Source organism: Fundulus heteroclitus, chromosome 1 (genome assembly GCF_011125445.2).
Source record: "Fundulus heteroclitus isolate FHET01 chromosome 1, MU-UCD_Fhet_4.1, whole genome shotgun sequence".
Classification (NCBI taxonomy): Eukaryota; Metazoa; Chordata; class Actinopteri; order Cyprinodontiformes; family Fundulidae; genus Fundulus; species Fundulus heteroclitus.
In genome coordinates, this window is record NC_046361.1 from 19,514,652 (window position 1) to 19,535,230 (window position 20,579).

The following is a 20,579-nucleotide window of genomic DNA, read 5'->3' on the forward strand; positions in this document are numbered from 1 at the left end:
AGGCTTTTGTTCAGCAGGTATAGAGAAGCTGCTCAAAGAGAATTGAAAGATGGACGGATTTAAATGCAGGACTACCCCCGGATGAAAACGCAGTAGAGGGGCTGAAAAAGTTTTGAGACTCGGTTGGAGGGCTGGTTTAGAGCCACGCAAATCCATGTGTTGGATTGGCCCAGGAAAGTCTAAACCTTCTCTTTTCATAATCTTTGGCAATATATGTTCACCCACACTCCTAAGTTAACCTGAGCGAGACTAGATTGATCTATACTGCAGAGAAGAATAGTCAAAAACTTCTATTTCTCTAATAGCAAAAGCTGTTAGAGACATAACTCGAAGACTTGCAGCTGTGATCGCAATGAAAGGTAGGTGGTTCTGGGGAGGATCGACTCAAGGTGGCTGAGTACAAAGACACACCACACTTTCAGATTTTTATTGGTAAGCAAGATTAGAAAAATCATGCATTATTTTCCTACCAATTCGCAGATACACAGTACTTTGTGTTGGTCTATCATAAAATCCCAATAAAATACATGGAACTGGTGGCTGTAACTCGACCAAACGTGGGGGGAAAAAAAGGTTTTAGCCACGATTAGCTACTGTATAGGCTAAACAAAGACATATTGCTGTTTTTTTTTTTTACATCACTTGATATAAATAAGCTTTTATTTTAGTCCTCTTAAAAGAATAATAATTTTCTGCCATTTTTTTCTAAATAATTATCACAGAAGCTTTGTATGTATGTAAATGCAATGTAAAAAGAGAACCCTATTAATCTACAAGGAGAAGACAAAACAAGCCAGGCGGATTGATTACCTTCTTGGTATTTTTGCAATTTGAGTTTTGTTGTTCTGCGTCAGTTATGACAATAAAGGTTTTCTGTTCAATTAAATTTTATGCATTTTGTCAGGTTCAAATTCCTTTTTTCTTACCCATTCACGAACCTGTACATTTATTTAAGAGGAGAAACTTTGGTGAATCAAATCGTGAGAGTCAGAATAAAAGGCCTTGTTGAAGCACGTTTAGCAGAAATGGCAGCCTTCAGCCTTCATGAGACTAATCCTTCGAGCTTGGCACATTTGTTGTATTTACACAAACTCAGCTGCTCGACTCTTTAGTCCTTCTCTTTTAGATTCAAGTCAGGGCATGCCTTGAGAGTTGAGTGTAAACCAGTGTAAAAGACTAGTAGTCATTTAAAAGTGGGCTCAACAAAATACATTTATTTTTTCACTTACGTTGATTGTATTGCTCCAATGTTTTTGGGCTAATTGACTGCTTTCTGTCCTGCATTTCACTGGAATATTGCATTGTTATCTGAATATATTGTATTATTAACTAATAATTGTACTAAGTTTAAATTAGCTTTTAATTCACGCCCGAATTTCCCCACTGTGGGACAATAAAGGTTGTTTTCCCCTCTATTCTGTTCTTACGCAGCTACCCATGCCGTGTTGGATCCCTTGCAAATTGCGTACCAGTTAGATCAGTTTAAAGAGCCGAGTCAGCTAAAAAGTCAGCTATTTTGAAACATGTTGCATCTTTAATTATTGAGTTTATGCCATATTGCAAGGACAACAACAAATAGATTAAATGATCACCAAGCACCGGTTTGGTTTTATTATCTGACCTGAGGCCTTCCCATACCAAGGTTAAAAAACATCCTTGGTTGATTTCTGATTAATCAAACAAGGCAGCTATATCTTTTATTTTATTTCTACTCTAAAAACAAAGTTCTGGAGGAATTAATTTAAAAGTTTAAGGAAACACGAGTCTGCACAATTAATCTTATAGATTTTGTTCTGTTGTAATAATCAGGAAACCCCTTGAAGAGACGAAGATTTATAAACCTCTTTTCCGTTACAGCCATTAGCTGTAAGTTGCTATTTAAAAAAATAATGATCAAAAATATTTCCACAATGATCAAGAAAATAAGTTCTGGCGTAGGCGGATAGATAATAATGCCTTCAATTGATGTTATTTTTTCTAATCATGTATTTTTGTAATTATAAGTCCAAATAATTTATAAAAAATATAGGTTAGAGACAGGTTTGAAATGAAATCCTACTTAAAGCTAATTCCAGAGAGAAAATACAATTTTTAACCTGTAGTTAGTTCACTTAGTCAGGCGATGTCCCTGTTAGCTCAGGATTTATAAGCAAATGGCGTCAAATTAGTCAGTGGTGACACATTTGAGTCTCACAAATGAGGTAAGCCCAAATTCAAAGAAAAGCAGATGTGCAGCTCACACAAAGAGCCGAGTGGGCGTAATCTTCCTTTTCAGAAATCTGCGTGACGCTTTACTTTTTCAGTTTTGCACGGAAAATGTCATTTCATCTAATCTTTTACAAACGCATTGCTCAAGATACATCATGCATGGGAAGACAAGTAAATCCAATGTTGTACACAAATTAGCACCTGGAAGATGCATTTGTTATATGGTTAGGACATCAATTCACTTTTTTTTATATTTACACTTATGTTCTGTGACATTAGGAACAGGAAATTGTGTCCCCTCCCCACTGTTTCTCTCTCTCTCTCTCTCTATTTCCTGTTTGTCATGAGTGAAATTATGCTGTAAACTAATACTGAAACAGTTCTGTACATCAAAAACTCACATATCAAAAAGAAAAAAGTAAAAAAAAAAAAAAGAAAATTACATATGTAAAAGGACACATGGGTAGCTTTCTTTACTGACCTAACATTGAGCTTCCTTTTTGTCCTGTCTGTAATTATCACTTTTAAATCATCACATTTAGGCTTGGATCTTTTTATCTCTGTGGCTTTTTCTTCCTTGCAACGAGGTATCTTCTCGGTCGTCACACAAGGGGCAGTAGGAGTATTAGTTGAGCAACGTTCTGTGAAATGTCTCAGACTGTTGCTCTTTTGGATTTGAGGTCAGTAAATTCGTCGCGTAATAAAAAATGGTAGTACTGTGAATTCAGCTTTAAGTGCAGAAGTCCCGCTGCCTTCCACACCTATCTCATCGAGCTTCCTGTTAGAAAACACCATCAGGGTAAACCAAGCAGCCTCTTATGATTCATGCTTTTAGGGGATGTCCATGTCTCCATTGGAGGCGTGCGAGTGCCTTCTCTCCTTGTCGCACTCGGCTCCGTTGTCCACGTTCTCTTTGCTCTCCTCGCTCTGATCCTCCGATCCCGATCTCCTCCTGAGACGCAGCCCGGGGTCCCTCTGCGTTGGGATCTGGAAGGTCTGGTAAGAGCTCCCCAGAGAAGGTCTTTTCTCTGGTAAAAAGAATAAAAGAAAGCAGAGGGGGGAAAGAAAATGAAATTCACTGAAGACTGTGCAAGACATAAAAAATGGGTTTGGACAGATGAGTTGGTAATGAGGACATTAATATGATATAGGGAGTAACAAAAGAGCATGGACAAAGTACATTTGAAGAGGAATTGAGTCACACCAACTTAATAGAGTACTGTGCAAATGTATTGAAGAAAATCTTGGAAATTGTTTCCTAGGAGCTTTCTGAAAATATTTTTAAGCAGTCCAGCTTTTTAAAGGTTTTTCCTAAGATTTTCTTTGGACTTTGCTTGCCTTTACGCTAATTTCCTGTCCTGTTCTTGTACCATGACAGCTTCATGTGGAGGCGGATGAAGAAAGTGGAGACAAAAGAAGAGGTCTGAGGTCTGAACAAACATCTTTAGCAGATGACAAATGTTTAATAGTGACATCAATGAGACACATTAGCCTGATACTCTCCTAAAAGACTTGACCCTCTACTGTATTAGACCATTTAGAGAAAACCCTTGTTGGAGCAAAATAACTATATTATGTTGTATTTAGCCAAATACTGGGTCTGGGTCAATTTACTCCTTCAAGAGTTCCTACCACCATTTAAGACGCACGCGTAATCATTTCACCCCTTCCTAGTTTGATGTTGTACCCATAAATAAACAACTTAAAACCCTGTGTATTTAAACCACTGCATATCATTCATTTATTAAATTAGCAAGTATTCATGTAATGTGGAGATAAACAGCTATAAAATACTTAAATAACACGTATAATGTAATCTAATTGTTTAATTATTCAATATTCAAAATTATAAATTATAAAAAAACCTTTGTATAAAACCCAATGTTCACTTGATCCATCCATCCATACATCTTCTAACACATCTATCCCTTGTGGGGTTGTGAGGGTTGCTGGTGCCTATCTCCAGCTGTCAATGGGCGAGAGGCGGGGTACACCCTGGACAGGTCGCCAGTCTATCACAATGTTCACTGATTGTGCTTCTAATTAGGCCAATTGATGCACAAAATAAGAGAGAGCATGAGCCCTGATCAAACCAAAATAACTTTAAACGACATGCTGCTTGTGAGCATCATTTATTGGTCATCATAAAAACCACATTTCCTTACGTTAGACTGATTGGATTCTAGAAAAATGAAATGACTGGTTGTTAAAGCAGGTTCAAATGATCCTCCTGGTGGGTGCAATGAGACGCACGATCGGTATTAAACCAAAACTACAGAGGTAGATTAAAAAATACCAAAGGGGCAAATTAACCAGCACTCCTCTAAAACACAGCATTAAATTTAACCAGAACGGTTCAAAGGGTCTACAGTGTCCCTTCTGGTGAACCACAATGAACAACTAATTCAGCTCCCAGTGCTCACTGAACTAAGATCAGCACTTACCGCCTGGTCCGATTGGTCGCATCAGTCTGTTCATCTGGACGTTCCAGTGTTTGACGTTTGTGCTCGCCTGGCGAAGTTTCCTCTGAGCAGCCTGTCAGAGGAAAAAAGAAACGCTCTAAAACATCATTTAGCCACGAAGAACCCAAAATATGACAAATAATTATCTCAAGACACTTTATCAGACCAGCAGGTCAAATGTACATCCACTTAAACAGAACTGTTTAATCAACCCCTTTTACTCAAATTCAGTTTATGAAACTGACTATGTTGTATTTGTCAAGGTTTTTGGAATCGGACCCAAAGCGCAGACAAGAGGACGGGAGTCGCATGTTGAATAGTGAAGATTGATTTTAATAAATAAACAAAGCTTACAGAATGACAGAGATACAGGAACCATAAACATTGCAAGATGACCGGAACAGGCTAGATAGATGCTGACCTGACAACTGGTAATGGCTGTGCTGACAGAATATATAGGGGAGGAGCTGGAAGGAGCAGCAGGGGGAGTAAATTAAACAGGTGACATGAGTAAAGCAATTAAGCAGATGGAGAGGATGGGCAATGAACTGGCAGGGGTAAAGGAAGAACTGAATCTAACAGGGAAACATGAGAACAGCCAGACATAAGGGAGTATCCTAACTAAACTAAGGAGGAGCAGGCAGAAAATAAAGATCTAAGAGTACAGAAGTTGACTAAAACAGGAACCGAATCTAACAGATACAACAATACACTACTAACATAAATACTATAAAAAAAAAAAACTAAACTAATGACAGAAACAAGGATTTAAGGATGAACAATAATAAAAGTGCAAAACATAATTGGCCACAGAATCCCCAGGGAACTACAATAAGTAATCAAATCCATGGAGATCCCGACAGCGTTACAATATTTGCATCATAGGCTTCTGTTTATCTACACAAGGAAGCTCAAAGCCGTTAACTTTGCAACCCACATCCTGAGCGAGCATGTAGTGACAGTGGAGAAGAACAACCTCCTTTTAACAGGAAGAAAAAAACGTCTGGGCATCCATCAACCACAATCGACTACACACTAATCTGATTGATCCTCTGATAAATTTGGATTCAGGTGCTGCAAAGTCAGTGGCTCTGTGCTGTTAGCTGGATTTCTTTAAATAGATAAGTTTTTTTAACCAGTTGTAATAAACTGGGCTTGATTGCATTTATTATCTTTATTGTCATTATGTAATCATAATGACATTTTGAGGAGATGCCGGGTCAGAATTTAGACATAACATAGAGACACAAATCAAAAACATCCGTAGAATAAAGAATAAGTATTCATAGAGAAGGTCCCTAAAAAATACAAAAACACACTATGAAAAGAAAAAGCCTAAATCCAAAGGTAAGATGTACAGCAGAAAATAAAGATTTATCAGAAGGGGCAAAATACTGTGCAATTGTTAATAGATAATGAGGCATGTTCAGATAAAAAAATAAAATATTCAAGTTGAATTTACTGAAGAACACTTCCTGAGAAGCTAAAACGTGTGCAAATAGTCCGTAGCATCTGATAAAATGTAAATGTTCAAGCAAAAAAAAAAGACAGAGAGCGGTCAATTTACAGAGCGATGTAAAACACTGTGTAATTGCGAAAATGTACCAGAAGATTCAAGCACCCCTATATAAGATATATAGAGAGGCTTACACATTGGATTATCTTTTTTCAAGGACTAGAGAAAAATTGCTGCAGGTTTTTGGGTAGAGGTTGCAGTTTTGAAAGGAGTTACGAGATTTTAATAATTTATGTATTAAAGCAAACCAAAGTTAGCCCTCATCAATTTTTTTCTTCAGCTTTAACTAATGTGAAGGAAATTACTTGGATCCACATGAATAAAAATAAAAAACATGGATTTTCATGCATTTAATCTGCTCAGATCTAGAGAAAAATGTCTGATGCCGCTATCTGGCCTATTAACTGGTGCATCTCCCTACTGGCCTACTCAAAAAGAAAGTTTATCTGTTTCCTTTCCACAAATGACTTTGTTTCCTGTTAGCTTTTACGTTTTGATCACTAACCAGGTCAGGGTTCAGGTTAATTTTAATTGTGATGGAGATTTTTGGTGTTTTGGCTGGAATGATGCTGCTGTCTTTTACTAATATAAATAACACTTTCCAACATGTTTTTATTTAAGCTAGTAAAATAAATTATTCAAAGTGTGTAAATCCTCTTTCCTCTCTTCTTTTGGTCTTACTTTTGACATTTTTTACCCTGAGGAATGAAGGTCTGAATTGATCATCACATAACTTAAAAAGTTAGATTTTTTTTTACGCCTGCCGTGTGTGGTTGTGTGTATGTGGTGCGTACTTTGTGTGCGTGTTTTTTTTCACCTACCACAACGTCCTGGTCAACCCTGTGCCTGTTGGCTCGCACCTCCTCCAGCTGCCTCTGCGCCTCGTCCAGGGCCCGGGATTTAACTTCCATTTCCTGCTTTAGCTCCTGTTTTTCCCTCTGAGTCTTCAGGATGTACTCCTCCTGCTCCTCCTGCAGAGTCATCAGGGCCTTCATTTTCTCCTCCTCCTCAGCCAGTAACCTGAAGCATGAAAGATAACACAACTATGAGGTTGTTGAACAGCTCATCTGCAAGGTGAGCGATCGGTAGCTTTCAGCTGATGGAGCACAAGGACAGTTGTCAACTTCCTCTGCCAGCAGGCCAACTTCCTCAGGAACATAACCCAACATTAACCCCGGTGCTTGAAGTCTGCTGGCTCCACAAGATCAGCTCCTGTCCTACAGCTGTATGTGTGAGCGACCGACGTCTACCTCGCTTGAGCGTAACGGAAGCCCTCCTCATCCAGCCTGGCTTTGATCTCCTGCTGCAGCGCCTCCTCCAGACGCTTCTGCATCTCCTCCAGCTCCTGGATCCTTTTTCTCTGCCTCTCTGCTTCCTCCTCCTTCAGAGCCATCTCCGCCTGCATACTGACCCTGGCCTGGAGAGTAACCAAAAGGAAGAAGGAGATTAATCAATATCCTCTTTTCACCTTTAAAACTTTCTCCTTTGACTGTTTTTCTGCTCTGCTCACCTCCTCCGCTTCGCGGAGCTGAATCTCCAGAGCGTGCTGGAGCTGCTCGTGCTGCTGGCGTCTCCTCTGCTCGTCCTGCTCCATCAGGACCTGAGCCTGCTTCTGCGCCTCCTTCAGGAGCTCCAGCTCTGCCAGCTTGCGCTCCTTTTCCTCCTGCAAGGCCCGGAGCCTCTGCATCTCCTCCTCTTTGGCCTGTCGTCGTTTCTCCCGCTGCTCCCGCTGCTCTCGTCTCTTCAACTTCAGGTCTTTATGCAGAGAGTTTTTGCTCTCCACATGCAGCCGGATGGCTGTTTGAATGGCTGTGAAGATAGAGAGGATCAGGTTTGAGGTCTTTAAATTTCGCTGTGTGCCCCAGAGAGCATGCGCCTCCTCTGACCTGCAGTCCACTCCTGTCTTTGCTTGGTGTCCGAGGCACTCATTTCATAGGTTTTGGACAAGGTTTTCAGACAAAACATACACCTCTTCCCATCTCGGTCGGGCAGCACCTGGTCAAACAGATACATTTAGACAATTGAAATTATACTGATATTGTTATATTATAATGATTTATTGATATAAACAACTAAATTAGCTAACATTGGGGCAATGTGTAGCCCCCTCTACCCTCACACCCCTATTTATCTGTGTGTCCCCTTTAAACAAAGGCCCAACCAGGGCTACTGCTGCTATTACTTCCATGTACTTATTTCATCTTTCCATGTAAAAAAACTCCTGGACCAGTGGAATGGCCGCCAACACTGAGCAGGTTGTCTTGGAGGTTTGTTATTGTTAAAAGGGAGGTGTTCCTTTCCACTGTCGCCCCACCCTTGCTCAGATCGAAGGATTGCTGCATCATTGACGTTGACTCATTGCAGTCGGCTTGGATAGATAACGTATTTACCACATGACACTGCAAACCCGAATTTGACTGCATTGTATCAGAACTACAATCAGACTGGAATGTAAACTGGAACTTGAATCTGTTTCTATGACTGGATTGTACAGGATTAATCTGAGTAATTAATTCTAGATACAAACTGGACTTGCTAGTCTTATGAAGTTCCTTGAGAAGACATTTGTTGTAGACTGAACAAAACTGAATACAATTTGCAGGTAATTATACGCATTTTATTAACATAGTTTAGGCATAAAAATGTTTTGGATTAATTTCAATTTTTTTAATAATTTTGCATGATTTTACATGCTGTCTCTTGTTTGTTGTTTTAGACAAACAGGGACGGTATTTTGTGCTACCTGATGTCCACCAGATTTTTACTATGAACCTGCATCAAAACGACTGTATTGCTGTTGACTTCTCACTCAGGATACATTATTTGTCACCAATTAATCACACCAATTTACATATTATTATTGATTTAATAATTTTCCGCCTCTGTGTTATCACTAAAAACATTCTCGAAGACTGACTGACAACAGTTTAGAGCAGGCAGTGGTCAGGAATTTGCAATTTGTACCTATTTTAATCTGAATTATAGTAGTTAAAATATTTTACCAAAGAAAGTTGAAGTTTTGTTTTTTGGTCATTTGTGACATTAGAAGTCTTCTGTTTGTTTGTTAAAGAAGTGGTCGCATTCAGGTTTTGTGAACCTCCTAAAAACAAACCAATATTAGAGCTGGATGATATTAATAAAACATCCTTTTGCTATTGAATATTGAAGTGTCTAATATCTTGTGCATATAACCAATATTTACTCAACTTTTTTTTCATTCATGCAACTGGCCAAACATGTCATTTGCATGCATCACATTTAAAATATTCCATCATGGCTGTAGATTGTTTGAAGTTTTTTGTTTCGGTTAATGTAGACATCAATCAGTCAATTAACTTTGAAGTTAAATGAACAAACATGTAGGGCATCAATGTGTGCTGAGCAGCTGCAAAGTCAGAAGTCATCCCCAGTTTGTTAAAGGCCATAATATGATCGTAATATCACATTTCTATGTTCAAGAATCTTGTTCTATTTGTCTGAAGGAACATTTCAATATTACAATACTATAACAGAAATAAAGGCTGGAAATATACATTTAAAAATGAATTTAACTGAACATTGTACGGTGAAAGCAAAATTACTACATGCTTAAGGAGAAGACATTTCAACTATTTGGCCTCTTTCACTCTATTAAACATGAAAATACCAAAACTAAAAAGACGATGTGGCGGTTTTAACGCAGTTCACACCTTGGGACCCTGACTGTCACACCTGACTGTTGACTGTAACTATTGAAGCTATTTTTAAAACTTATAAAAAATGGCATGCAAGTGCCAGAACTGAACTGCAATAAAAAAAAACAGAAATCAAAGATTCTTTGAATCTTTGATTTTTTAAATTTTTCAAAGATTCAAAAATGTTCTGGGTAGAGCTGGACGATAATTCAATATCAATATATATTGATCGATAGAGATATATTGATGATAGAAAACGGTCAATAAAAAGTTTTTCTTCCTTTTGCATTCCAGCCTATAATGTTAGTTAATATCACAGTCATTATTGCCTACCAACCAATCACAAACGCAGACCCAGGAACCAAGCTCCACCCCCTTAAAAGAGTTCAGAGAGGACGCGTTATTTCTTTATTTTTTAAAAACTTGTAGTTTTGATAAAACGTTGGTTGAATAAAGGATTGAGTTTGGATTCAGTGTTTGTATGTCCTGTATCTACAAATAGGTCGTTAGGCAACAGCATAAAACGGCCAGGGCTGCACTTAAAATATATGTTTTGAATTTGTTGATAATTATCTATATCAATCAATATGATTTCTATTTTATCGGTACAGTTTTTTACTATATCGTCCAGCCCTAGTTCTGGGGTAGGAACTTCCCACAAAAATACTGATGAAGAGTAAATCTTCTTTGCCTTCATAGAGCTAATGTGTTCGGAGAAATTAAAATGTTTTAATTAAAAGTGTTTGTCTAGCTTTTCCTCCAGGCTGCAGAGGAGAGTTATCGCCTGGCTTTTTTTAATCAAACAGTTTTGATCATGCAGCTCAAAATATCCGTGTTGGTTTGGAGGAAAGTTCTTGCGCATGAGATGGATTTGATCCTTGAAGTCTGTGATTATGTGATTGAATTATTACCATATGTGAGCTGCACACACTGAGTTATCACCCTGTTATCACCCTGTCCTTGATCAAATACAATACATCCAAGTGATGCAATCCGCAGGGTGAGATTTCATTTTCCTAATATAAGAAAAACACAACTGTATTACCTAAGTGCAGAAAGAGAAAGGTTTTTATAACATTAGCTGTACTGTGAGCTGTCTGCTTTGCTCTACTTTTGTTTCTTTGAACCCCGCTGAGCTGCAGTTTTCTGCCGATATTTGACACCATTCAGTGGACAGATATAAGCAACAATGGCAAACGATGACCAACAGGTTAAACAAGTTTCAAGGTAACAGTTTGCTCGTCTTACAGTGAAGGCCTTTTTTTTCCCAGCAGGACGTTATGTAAGCTATTTTTAACAGCACTGCTCCAAAAAGAGGGGAGCCCAGGCGCTAAATGATCTACAACGATTCACTTTTTTTTTTAGAAACCATATTAAATAAATTTTCAATTAAACTCTTTTTGTCTGGGAACATGTAATTCCCCGAGCAGTGAAGCCCTGCGACGGCCTACTGTAGTTGAAATCTTATTTTATTCTCCTATTAAATTGATTGACTGTTTATTGGAGGCCTAAACATACAAGAAAACTCAGACATGAGTGGAATAATAAGTATTTCAAGGGTTTTGTAAAAGTTGCCACAAAAATAGCATCACCGCACTTTTTTTTTTTGTGCAATTTTCAAAACACCCTTCTCATGTAATTTGCTTTATCATAGACATATGAAATTGTGACACGCTTGTAAAACTTGCCACAACCGAATGAAAACTCTTTTGCACCCATGCTCTACAGGAAGGGGCCCAAAAGTGGGAGTGGTTCGTTTCAAAGTTCTGATACTAACTAACTTGAACATGATTGCAATAAATCAATCCTCTAAAAGACATTTGTGCAAAAATGTGTTGGGCGTGGCCTAATTTCTCCGCAGCACCCCTTAGAAACATTGAAACAATAAAAGCCTGGCTTTGACCCAGGATTACGAAGGTTAGGGAACATATGCTGTATACAGTGTCCTTGTGCTTTGTCAACATATTGTGTCTGGAGTCTCGACCTACAAAAAGGTCTCTTGGGACCATGGTCCAAACCCCACAGGAACTCGGCCATTTTGGATCACAGCTGCAATTTTGTGTCTTTTCTCAGCAAACTCCTACAGCTTTTGACTTACTGTATAGTTTTAAAGGGGACGTATAATGCTTTTCTGTTCTTCCTTTTCACATGGATATCATTCAGCTGCGGTCTATATAAAGTGGAGCTGCAATGATTTGGTCTGGATCCCGCGTTAATTTACCCCCACGCTCCCCCCTTTTTACCCCTGTTCTTAGGTGCATCTGAGAGCAACTTGTTTTGGTGCTGTCTCTTTAAATCTAAAGGAGGCACTTCATAGAGCGTTCCACATCCCAGGCACTCCACGTACACAACAAAATGTATGTAAGGGCTGAAAAAGTGAATTTTGCATGATATAGCACTTTAAGACATTGGAAATTAAAAATTAAAGCATGTGGGCTTGGCAAAGCCTCAAAATTTAGGTTCTCGGCATAAAAGACGAAGGTCTAATAACTACCATACACAAGGTCAGAGATGTAACAAACTTTCTGTGTGGTGTCACAGACCAGCTCTCAGCCCTATCACCGGGACAATTGGTGATGTCACTTTATCTCCGCCCACTTAGAACAGGAAGTGATTTGTTTAGCTGGTGGATGTCTGACTTTTACACCTTGACTCATAAATGTTTTGGTGTCTGATGATAAAGAACAAGTGTATGTTGAGTCCTATTCGTAACAGTGACTGTTGGCTAGACCATGTGGGCGGGGCGGAGTCATGGATTATGTATTTCTTTTTTTCCCATTTGCATATGACTGGCTCTAAATCACACATGGTCCAAACTGGATATGGACGATGTGTCTCAATCTAAAAACAACTCAATTTGATTACATTGGAATTTGAGTGAACTGTAACCTGACAATATTTTAAATATATCTCCTTGACGCAATTATTGATTACATCATTTTAGCCTCACCCACAACTTCAGTCTGGAATGTTAGATTTTTGGTCAAACTTTGAAGACTTATCTTCGCTGAGGTGGCGATGCAGAACACCTCCAGTCTCAACACAAACTGGAGCAGGACTGAAGAGCAAGGGCCTTTCAATGCTGCTTTTAATTGTGGCTATTTTGCTGTTGTTTTACTGTCATTTATTTGTTGCAGAATAATTAGAAAACCTATGTTTCAAAGGAATTCACAATAAAAGCACAGAATAAAAGCTGTTTTGTAGTCCTTTCTTAATCTTTTTTTTCAGAAATTCAGGGAAACCCCCATTTTAGTTTTTCTTTTTTTAGACTAACAGGAAAAGCATGTCGTTTTTCAGCTTCGTTCGCTGCTTACCTCTACGCAACAGTTTCCATCCAGGACTATATTCCCTTGGCAGTCCTTGCGGTCCTCTCCGGTGTAGTAGGACAGGTTGCTGGGCCTCAAAGTGAACCAGCGTTCCTTCCAGTTTCTCCTCAGCTGGCCTTTTTTCCACAGATAACCCTGCATGATTCCACAACAATTCACACATGTACCGCCCCTGACATGAAGCGGCGTACAACAAGGGGTACTTTTCTGTCCGGCCTACCTCTTTGAGAACATCCCCGACTATCTCCCTGTACACTTCCTCTATCGCCATGCTGATGATGCTCTTATCGATGCCTCGGGTTATTTTCCCAGAGTTCATCATCTGAAGGAAGACCCAGACGGTGATGCCGCTCTGTTGCCCCGAGTCCTGAGAGAAGAAGTCGTCAAGCTCAACACAGTTGAACTCAATGCTCATCGCCATGCATATCTTCTTAAGGAGGTACTCCACCTGCGGGGGGAAAAGGAGGGAGAATTACCTACATGCTTGAGCTTCTAGTGTTTGCAACTACGCAAACCACAAACAGCCCCACCACACAAACTACACATCTTCTTTAGACAAACATGCACGGTAACACTGTAGCCGTTTTGGCACAAAACTTTTTGCACGGCGGTTGCTGAGTGAAAAGCATTCCAAAGTAAAACTGGATGATGTTTGTGTTACACACACAACGTTAAGGGAAACACTGTGACCCTGAAATTTGGGGCTTTCTCTTGGCAGCGGCTACGAAAAAGATGCGCGACAGGAAACCGAAGGGGTGTTTGCGAGTGAGAAACAAGCCCACACTGTGGCGTGAAAAAGAGCAACGAGTTCCATGGTGGAAAGCAGCAAAGTTTCAGCCAGTGCCAACTCTGTGACTTTATTATGTAGCTCTGCAGTATCACGGTTATAGCCTAGAGTAGACCTCAACAGAGACCACAGAGTTATGCATATTCTGGTCGATACCCACCTCGTCTGGAACCATAACCAACGGGTACTTGTCCTCAGACAGAAAGTTAAAAAGACACCAGAGTCGAAAAGCATCCCGGTCTGGCAGAACCGAGGTGCTGCTTCTGTCTGGCTGGTAGTTCTTTTTCGCCGTAAGAGTCCAACATAGCTCATCTACATTTTCCTTATTAAAAGATCCCTCCACAACCTGAAGCAACAGAGAGACACTGGGATTAAAATGGAACAAAGCGTCTGGGAATAACAGGAGAAAGGAAGTTGTGCTGTGTGCATTCACCTTATCCAGGATGTATTTGTTGAGGTAAGGCATGTAACCCTGACTGGAAACTGGGCCATCGTCATCATCCCTAAAGTGCTCCTCCAAAGCCACTGGGTCATGTGGGATGCTCAGGACTGTGCAAAGGTTGTGAGACAGAACCTGAAAAATTAAAAGAAAAAAATATATATATTAGAGAAACAAAACAAAAAGGGAAAAGAGGATCTTTATTTATAAGCAACGTTGAAGATGTTTTTTTATGAAACCATTGAGTTAAAAAAGCACAGGGTTAAAACACTCAAACAAAATAAAGATTTTTAGGGAACTGGTGATTTTCTTTTCTGCTCTCCTTGTCTGCACGCAAATTAGGTTTGCAAGAAGGAAAAAAAAAAAAACAAGTACCACTGAACTGACAGGATCAGTACTCCAGAACTTTAACTGACTGGATATTATACTCTTATTTAAAAAGTTGTCCCTTTAATTTCTTTGAGCAGTGGCTGATTTAAGCATGCTGAGCAGCATCGCAGCCACTAAAAGTTCCTTAAACTCTTTTTCTTTGAAATTCTAAGACGCATTGCTTGCACTACTATTTTGAGCTCCATCCAGCCGAGATGAAGCGTGTTTTGCAATTTTACTCGGTTATAGGAAGTCTCCCTTTTAACCACTTTTACTAGACATGCTTTGGTTTAAATTTGAGAAAGTTAACATGGCAGTGAAGGTTTAGGAAGCAGGCTTAAGATGATGCCGTGCTGATGCACACATATACAGCAGGAAAAACATTATAGAAGTCCACAAGGCCCGGCAAGTTATCAAGAATATAATGAATGAAGGACATTTAATTTGGCTTCTATTGTAGACTGCCTTTCCAATCCGACATTAGTGCAATAACAAGGACACAAATCTGAACATTTTTGGAAGAGAAAATGCAACGAGTAGAAATTACCAAATTTGCCATGTTCGTTTTAAGCTGGGCTACATTTTATTCTTCCAAACAGCTGATTAAATGGGACGGATTTATAATTTTATGCAAAGCATCATGCAAGCTTTACAACATGGCTCAGGTAATCCAAGTATCTATTTTCAAACGTGTCTATGCACTTTGGTGCTCTGGATAAGAGAACCATCTTTTCTTATTCAGATTCTTGCCTGACTCTACTACAGGGCTCAATGTTAGGATAACATTCCTTCGGCTCATGACTTAGACTAGGCAGACAACTGCACATTCACAATGTACATCAGAGTGAAATTCCGTTGCAAGGCTCCGAGTAAAAACAGAAGACAATAGAGGAAGGTTATAAATAGAACCATTTGTCAGGAATGTAGCACCAAACCAGAATGTACACAAAGGTTATATGTCAGACAGTATGAAATGTGTAAGTATTTGTAGCAGCAGATTTTATTGCAACAATGAACAGACCATATGATGGTGCAGATAATAAATAAAAGAAACAGAAATAGATTTTTTGCATGCAGAAAAGGTAAGTGTAAGGCAAAGCCATTATGTCGAGGCATCTAAAGGTACTTAATATTTCTTTTGCTTTAGCTTTTGGATAACTCATAGCTTCAAAAAGAAAGAAAACAAGAACATTAATGCCATAAACTGTTTGAATTTCCTGCATGGTTAAGATGAATTTTAAAAAAATCACAAGTATCACTTCTGCTAAAAGTTCTTCTTGAGGAAATTATTTCTCATTTGTACTGAAAAAAGGTCTGAGATTCTTGAGATATGTTTCCAATTCATTTTATTTGCTGTGTCCACAGATTAACTAATGTTGGGGCAAAGTATGTTTTACCTTTAAACTCCATTACAGACTGTAACAGATTGTAAATGCAAAATGTGTGTTTTCTAAACTGATTTTATTTGCTCTGTGACGCAGGAAGCTACCAACATGGTAACTCCTTTTGTAAAACTTCATTCACTCTAACATGAATAATTTGGTGGGAGTGTAAAATAAACCCACTCCCACTCCAGAACATAAACCCACCTCTGTCTAAAATGATTACCTCAGATTTGTCTTTGGTTTAACCATTTGAAATCTGAGGGGTTTTATTTTGAAGGCTATACTATTTCCTGAAAGGCCTGACACCTAGCAGCCAAGTAGGTAGCAACCTGCATCGCAGTGTCTAGAGGAAATGTACATATCAGGCTTTTCCCGATATAGATTTTCAATATTTCCTTTAGGGCTGACTGCATAAAAAAAGACTGCATTTCTTAAGGGCAACATCAAACAAAACAGGAAGAATGAGTTGCTAGTTCTTTGAGAGAGGAGGTAGTTTTGAATCCTATATACATCTATCCACATGTCTCTGACCTTTACATGCTATTGCACATGTATAAATCAAAAAGAGTAGCAGTTCTTATTTTGATGGACTTAATGTGCAGGAAGAATATATATGATTTGCCAATGTTTGACATTCAGGGCACAGATCTGAGCTGATCGACAAAATATTGGGTCATTATAATGTCTTGCTAACCCATTTGTAGTTTTCTTACAAATGTTTTGTTTCTCGAAATTCTAATATTTTCCTCATGGTCAGTTTGGTCTTTTCCTGCAGAATTATTCTGACTTTTCAAGACTGTGCAGGAACCCTGTATTAGTGCAAGTCTGTTTAAGATTAGGGCTGAAATAATTTTTCAGATTGATTGTGATTAATTGATTATTCAAATAAGCATCAACTAATATGGTAATCGAATTGAGGATACAGACTCTAAAAGATGCTATTTACTGAAAGAACAACCCCTTCAGAGCTAATTGAGCCAGAACTGTACAAAAATATATACAATTTGCATTTGAGATGAAAAATCTTCTTCGTCCGTAAATATGCTATACCCAGAACTCCTCAAGTGGCATAGCTTTAGCTTCACTTGGTTCAAATTCTGTTAGAATTGTCCTATTAAGCACCTTTTCTTGTCTGGTTGTTAATCCTTTAATCAAAAAAAGTCAATAAATTAATAAATTAGCAAAATAATTTAGTTGTAGCACTAGTTATTTTGTCTACTGTTTTTTCAAACAGGAACATACATATATCTATCTATCTATAGATGTGCAATAAATGTTTTTAAGTGCAAAACACTTGTTTATCGAGGTAAGCTAATTTACAAACATTATCTCTTTTTAGATTAATCAATGGATTGAAAAAAATAATTGATAGCTGCAGCCCCATTTAGGATTCTGAGAAAAAGAATATCATATCTTGAGATCTTTGATCCAAAAGATTTAGTAAATTTCCACATGTTTTGAGGAAGGAAAAAAACTGAAACAAAAACATTCAAATTCTGCAGGGCTCTTTATCTGGAGTAGAGCTCTGTATGCCTCACATGCATGTCGGTGTACGCACTTTTTGCTCTCTAATGCCCTCATTGGGTCAAAGAAAAAGGCCGTTTTGTTTTATAATACATTGAAATAACCAAGAACGAGTGAATAAAACTATTTAAACTCAGACCGTTAAAGTAGTTCAGACACATTTTCATCATTGTCTCTCTCAAATCCTCTGTATGTTATCCAGTGTGCTTTATTAGCTTCACTGGTGCCAGTAACAAACAACTTCTCATGTTGCACCACGTGTGACGTTGAAAGGCATGTACTTCCCTCAGAGGTTCAGCGTTTGTATGTTCTCTGAGCGGCATTTCCTGTTGCAGTGTGCAGAAAAAGGGATGAGCCGAATTTTAAAATGAGATCATGGGTCTACCTTTCTCACTGAATAGTATGCAATAACGTCCCGATATGAAGTCAACACTTTCAGAGGTGTTGATTGTTTGCAGTCAGTGCAAGTGTGGGCCAGTAGATTAGGGCTGATGAAAAGTTGAGAATTGAAAAGATAAATGAACAAAGGAGAATGAGAAATTAGCTGTTTTTTGTTGTTGTTGTTGTTTTTTTGTTGTTTTTTTTTCAGAAAAGTGGAGCGGAATTTGTAATAACTAATAAGAGGTGGGAGAAAAAATCTATTTTAAACTTTTTATGATGGATCACTGTGGCTTTACCACTGTTGTGTTTCTATTCTCAAGCACACCTTTTTCCTCTTGATTTCATTTCTGTCGCTGAGGGAGTGCAACATCTTGAGAAATCTGCTGCACGATATCAGGCGCCTAGTTTCGGCGTGCTGAGGCATAACCACATCCTGTCTCCTGTCTCCAGCTCTCTACAACGTCTCTTAGCTTTTGAGGCCACAGCATGCAAAGTGCTCGCCTCCACAGAGCATGGCGCCTGCACATGAGCTGTGCGATGCCTCCGATGGTGGAGGGGTGGGGATAAGCCAAGTCATAAGGCTGACTCGCTGTAAGCCAGCAGCTCTGGCTAACATGGCAGAAATGTGGAGGTGGCTGGAAAACAGAGCCTGGGTCACACCGAGACCCGGTGACATAACAGTGAGATCAACAGAAAGAAAAGAAGCACAGTGGCTTTATTGAGGCCCCCACGGAGTGAGACACAACAATCCCCAGCATGTTTCCACTTTGTCCTTGCTCTCACTTGCAACAATGTTCTGTTTGACGTACATGCTGCGAACATACTCTATTCAACAGCCTGCTCTCCAGTGCCAGAGGTCCCGTTTGCACTAACTACAAGATGGCACGTCCAGGCCCAGTGGTAATGATGAGGGATCCCATTCATATGCAGACTGAGGGCAAACTGTTACTCTCTGCCTTCCACACAGAGGTGCATATTGTGCCCTCTTTTCAGCTCTGTCAGCGTTTCGCTTTAAATGTAAGGAACAAAATTGTTCCTCGTCGACGCAGCTTTAAAAATAAAACTGCTTTGCACAGGAAATATGATGGAAACCAGAAAGGGTTCACCCTCATTTCCTGACCAACATGTACTCCGAGTAGACGGCAAAAGTATTTGTTAAAATTTGGTTCTATGCCTCACAAACTTTTATCTGCTGAAAGCGAGCCGTTGTAAGAAAGGAAGCAACACCAGTGAGTCGGTTTGATCTTCACATCAGATAGTACAAAAAAAAAAAGAAAAGAAAAAGATAACTTGTTCTCTCATCTTCAAGGTAGAGGGCCCTGGACTCACCTTCAGCTGAGACTTGGACACTTTCCCACTCTTCTCTAGATCCAGGGCAGTAAAACCGTACCATATGGATTTGAGCAGCTCAGAGCGCAGGTCCATTTCTGCAGCGCCGTTATTTTCTGATTTCCTCCTTTACGTGTCTGTCGTCTTCTTCCCTCTGCTGTTGACACGGGGCCCCTGGGTGACAAGCAGACAGGCACCCTGTCGCTGCTGCTGCTGCTGCGAGGAACTTGGCAAGCCTGCTGTGAGCGACACCTGCTGGACGTCCACATGATGGAGAGGGAGGGTGCTGAATTGAAAATGCTGGTCAACCACACGGTATGTTAGCTGTCTATTACTGAATTATTACAAATATAAAACTTAAATCTTTCCTATTTTCACACGGCTTTAGTTGGTTTAGCTGCTGCTTGTTTGTCTTTGTCTGTTTTGACTTATGTAACTTATTATCTTGTTCACTACGCGTGTTTACGGTTGATTGGGTTTTTCTGTGACTCATATTTCAGTACAACACAATGGATTTCTGCTTTATATGCATGAGATTCTACATTTCAGAAAGGCCTATAATCAATTCTTTTCTGTGATATCCTGTTTTATCGGTTTCACCAGGCTTGCCGTCTATCCGCTTTCCCATCAACTCTGGCCAGCTTCCCTGTCTCAGGTAAAACAGAGAGAAACAGTATCCGCACAGCGTGATGCTGCCACCACTATGTGTTACAGTGTGTGTAGGGTAATGTTTGTACTTGGGTTCTCATTTGATCAGAGGACCTTCTTCCACATGTTTTGGTATGTCCTCATAGTTTGCAGTAGACTGGGAATAAGACATCTTATAGCTTTCCTCTTTCCAGTCTTGCACAAAGGCCAAATTTATTGAATGCATAAAACAGTAGTAGTAGTAGAAACAGTAGTCGAGTTGACAGAGTCGTGGATCTCTGCAGTGCCTCCAAAGTTATCATGGGCATCTTCTCTTCATTGTTCATTTTTGAAAAATATCTCTTGGCTTTATATTTGTTTTAAACTAGTGTTTCTCTGATGTCATGTTTAAATTTTACTATTATTCTTTTAATATATATTCTTATTTTTAAATATGATTTTCCCGCCCCCCTCCAAGTCACAGAGCGTTCCACTCCACCTCATCAGGCCATTTTTGTAGGAAAAAAAAAACATGTGATATATTCCATGCAT

The 20,579-nt window shown here is 39.2% G+C and overlaps 1 protein-coding gene across 1 annotated transcript; it reads right to left on the reverse strand.

Moving 5' to 3' along the window:
• Positions 1-2,264: 2,264 nt before the first annotated feature.
• On the reverse strand, positions 2,265-19,534 carry LOC105931787 (DEF6 guanine nucleotide exchange factor). The gene is made up of 11 exons (XM_012870635.3): positions 19,401-19,534; positions 14,407-14,547; positions 14,134-14,319; positions 13,407-13,634; positions 13,175-13,321; positions 8,073-8,181; positions 7,697-7,995; positions 7,437-7,603; positions 7,008-7,206; positions 4,653-4,743; positions 2,265-3,236 (listed from the first exon to the last, which is right to left on the reverse strand). The coding sequence occupies exons 1-11, from the start codon at positions 19,494-19,496 to the stop codon at positions 3,040-3,042; spliced, it is 1,860 nt and encodes a 619-aa protein (XP_012726089.2). The 5' UTR covers positions 19,497-19,534; the 3' UTR covers positions 2,265-3,039.
• Between the last annotated feature and the right edge of the window lie 1,045 nt (positions 19,535-20,579).

Coding starts and splice junctions, on each gene's coding strand:
- LOC105931787 (XM_012870635.3), bottom strand. CDS start 19,496: ATGGACCTGCGCTCTGAGCTGCTCAAATCCATATGGTACGGTTTTACT. Junction 7,207..7,436: donor TTCCGTTACGCTCAAGCGAG/GTAGACGTCGGT, acceptor TTCATGCTTCAG/GTTACTGGCTGAGGAGGAGG. Junction 3,237..4,652: donor GCGACCAATCGGACCAGGCG/GTAAGTGCTGAT, acceptor TCTTTTTACCAG/AGAAAAGACCTTCTCTGGGG.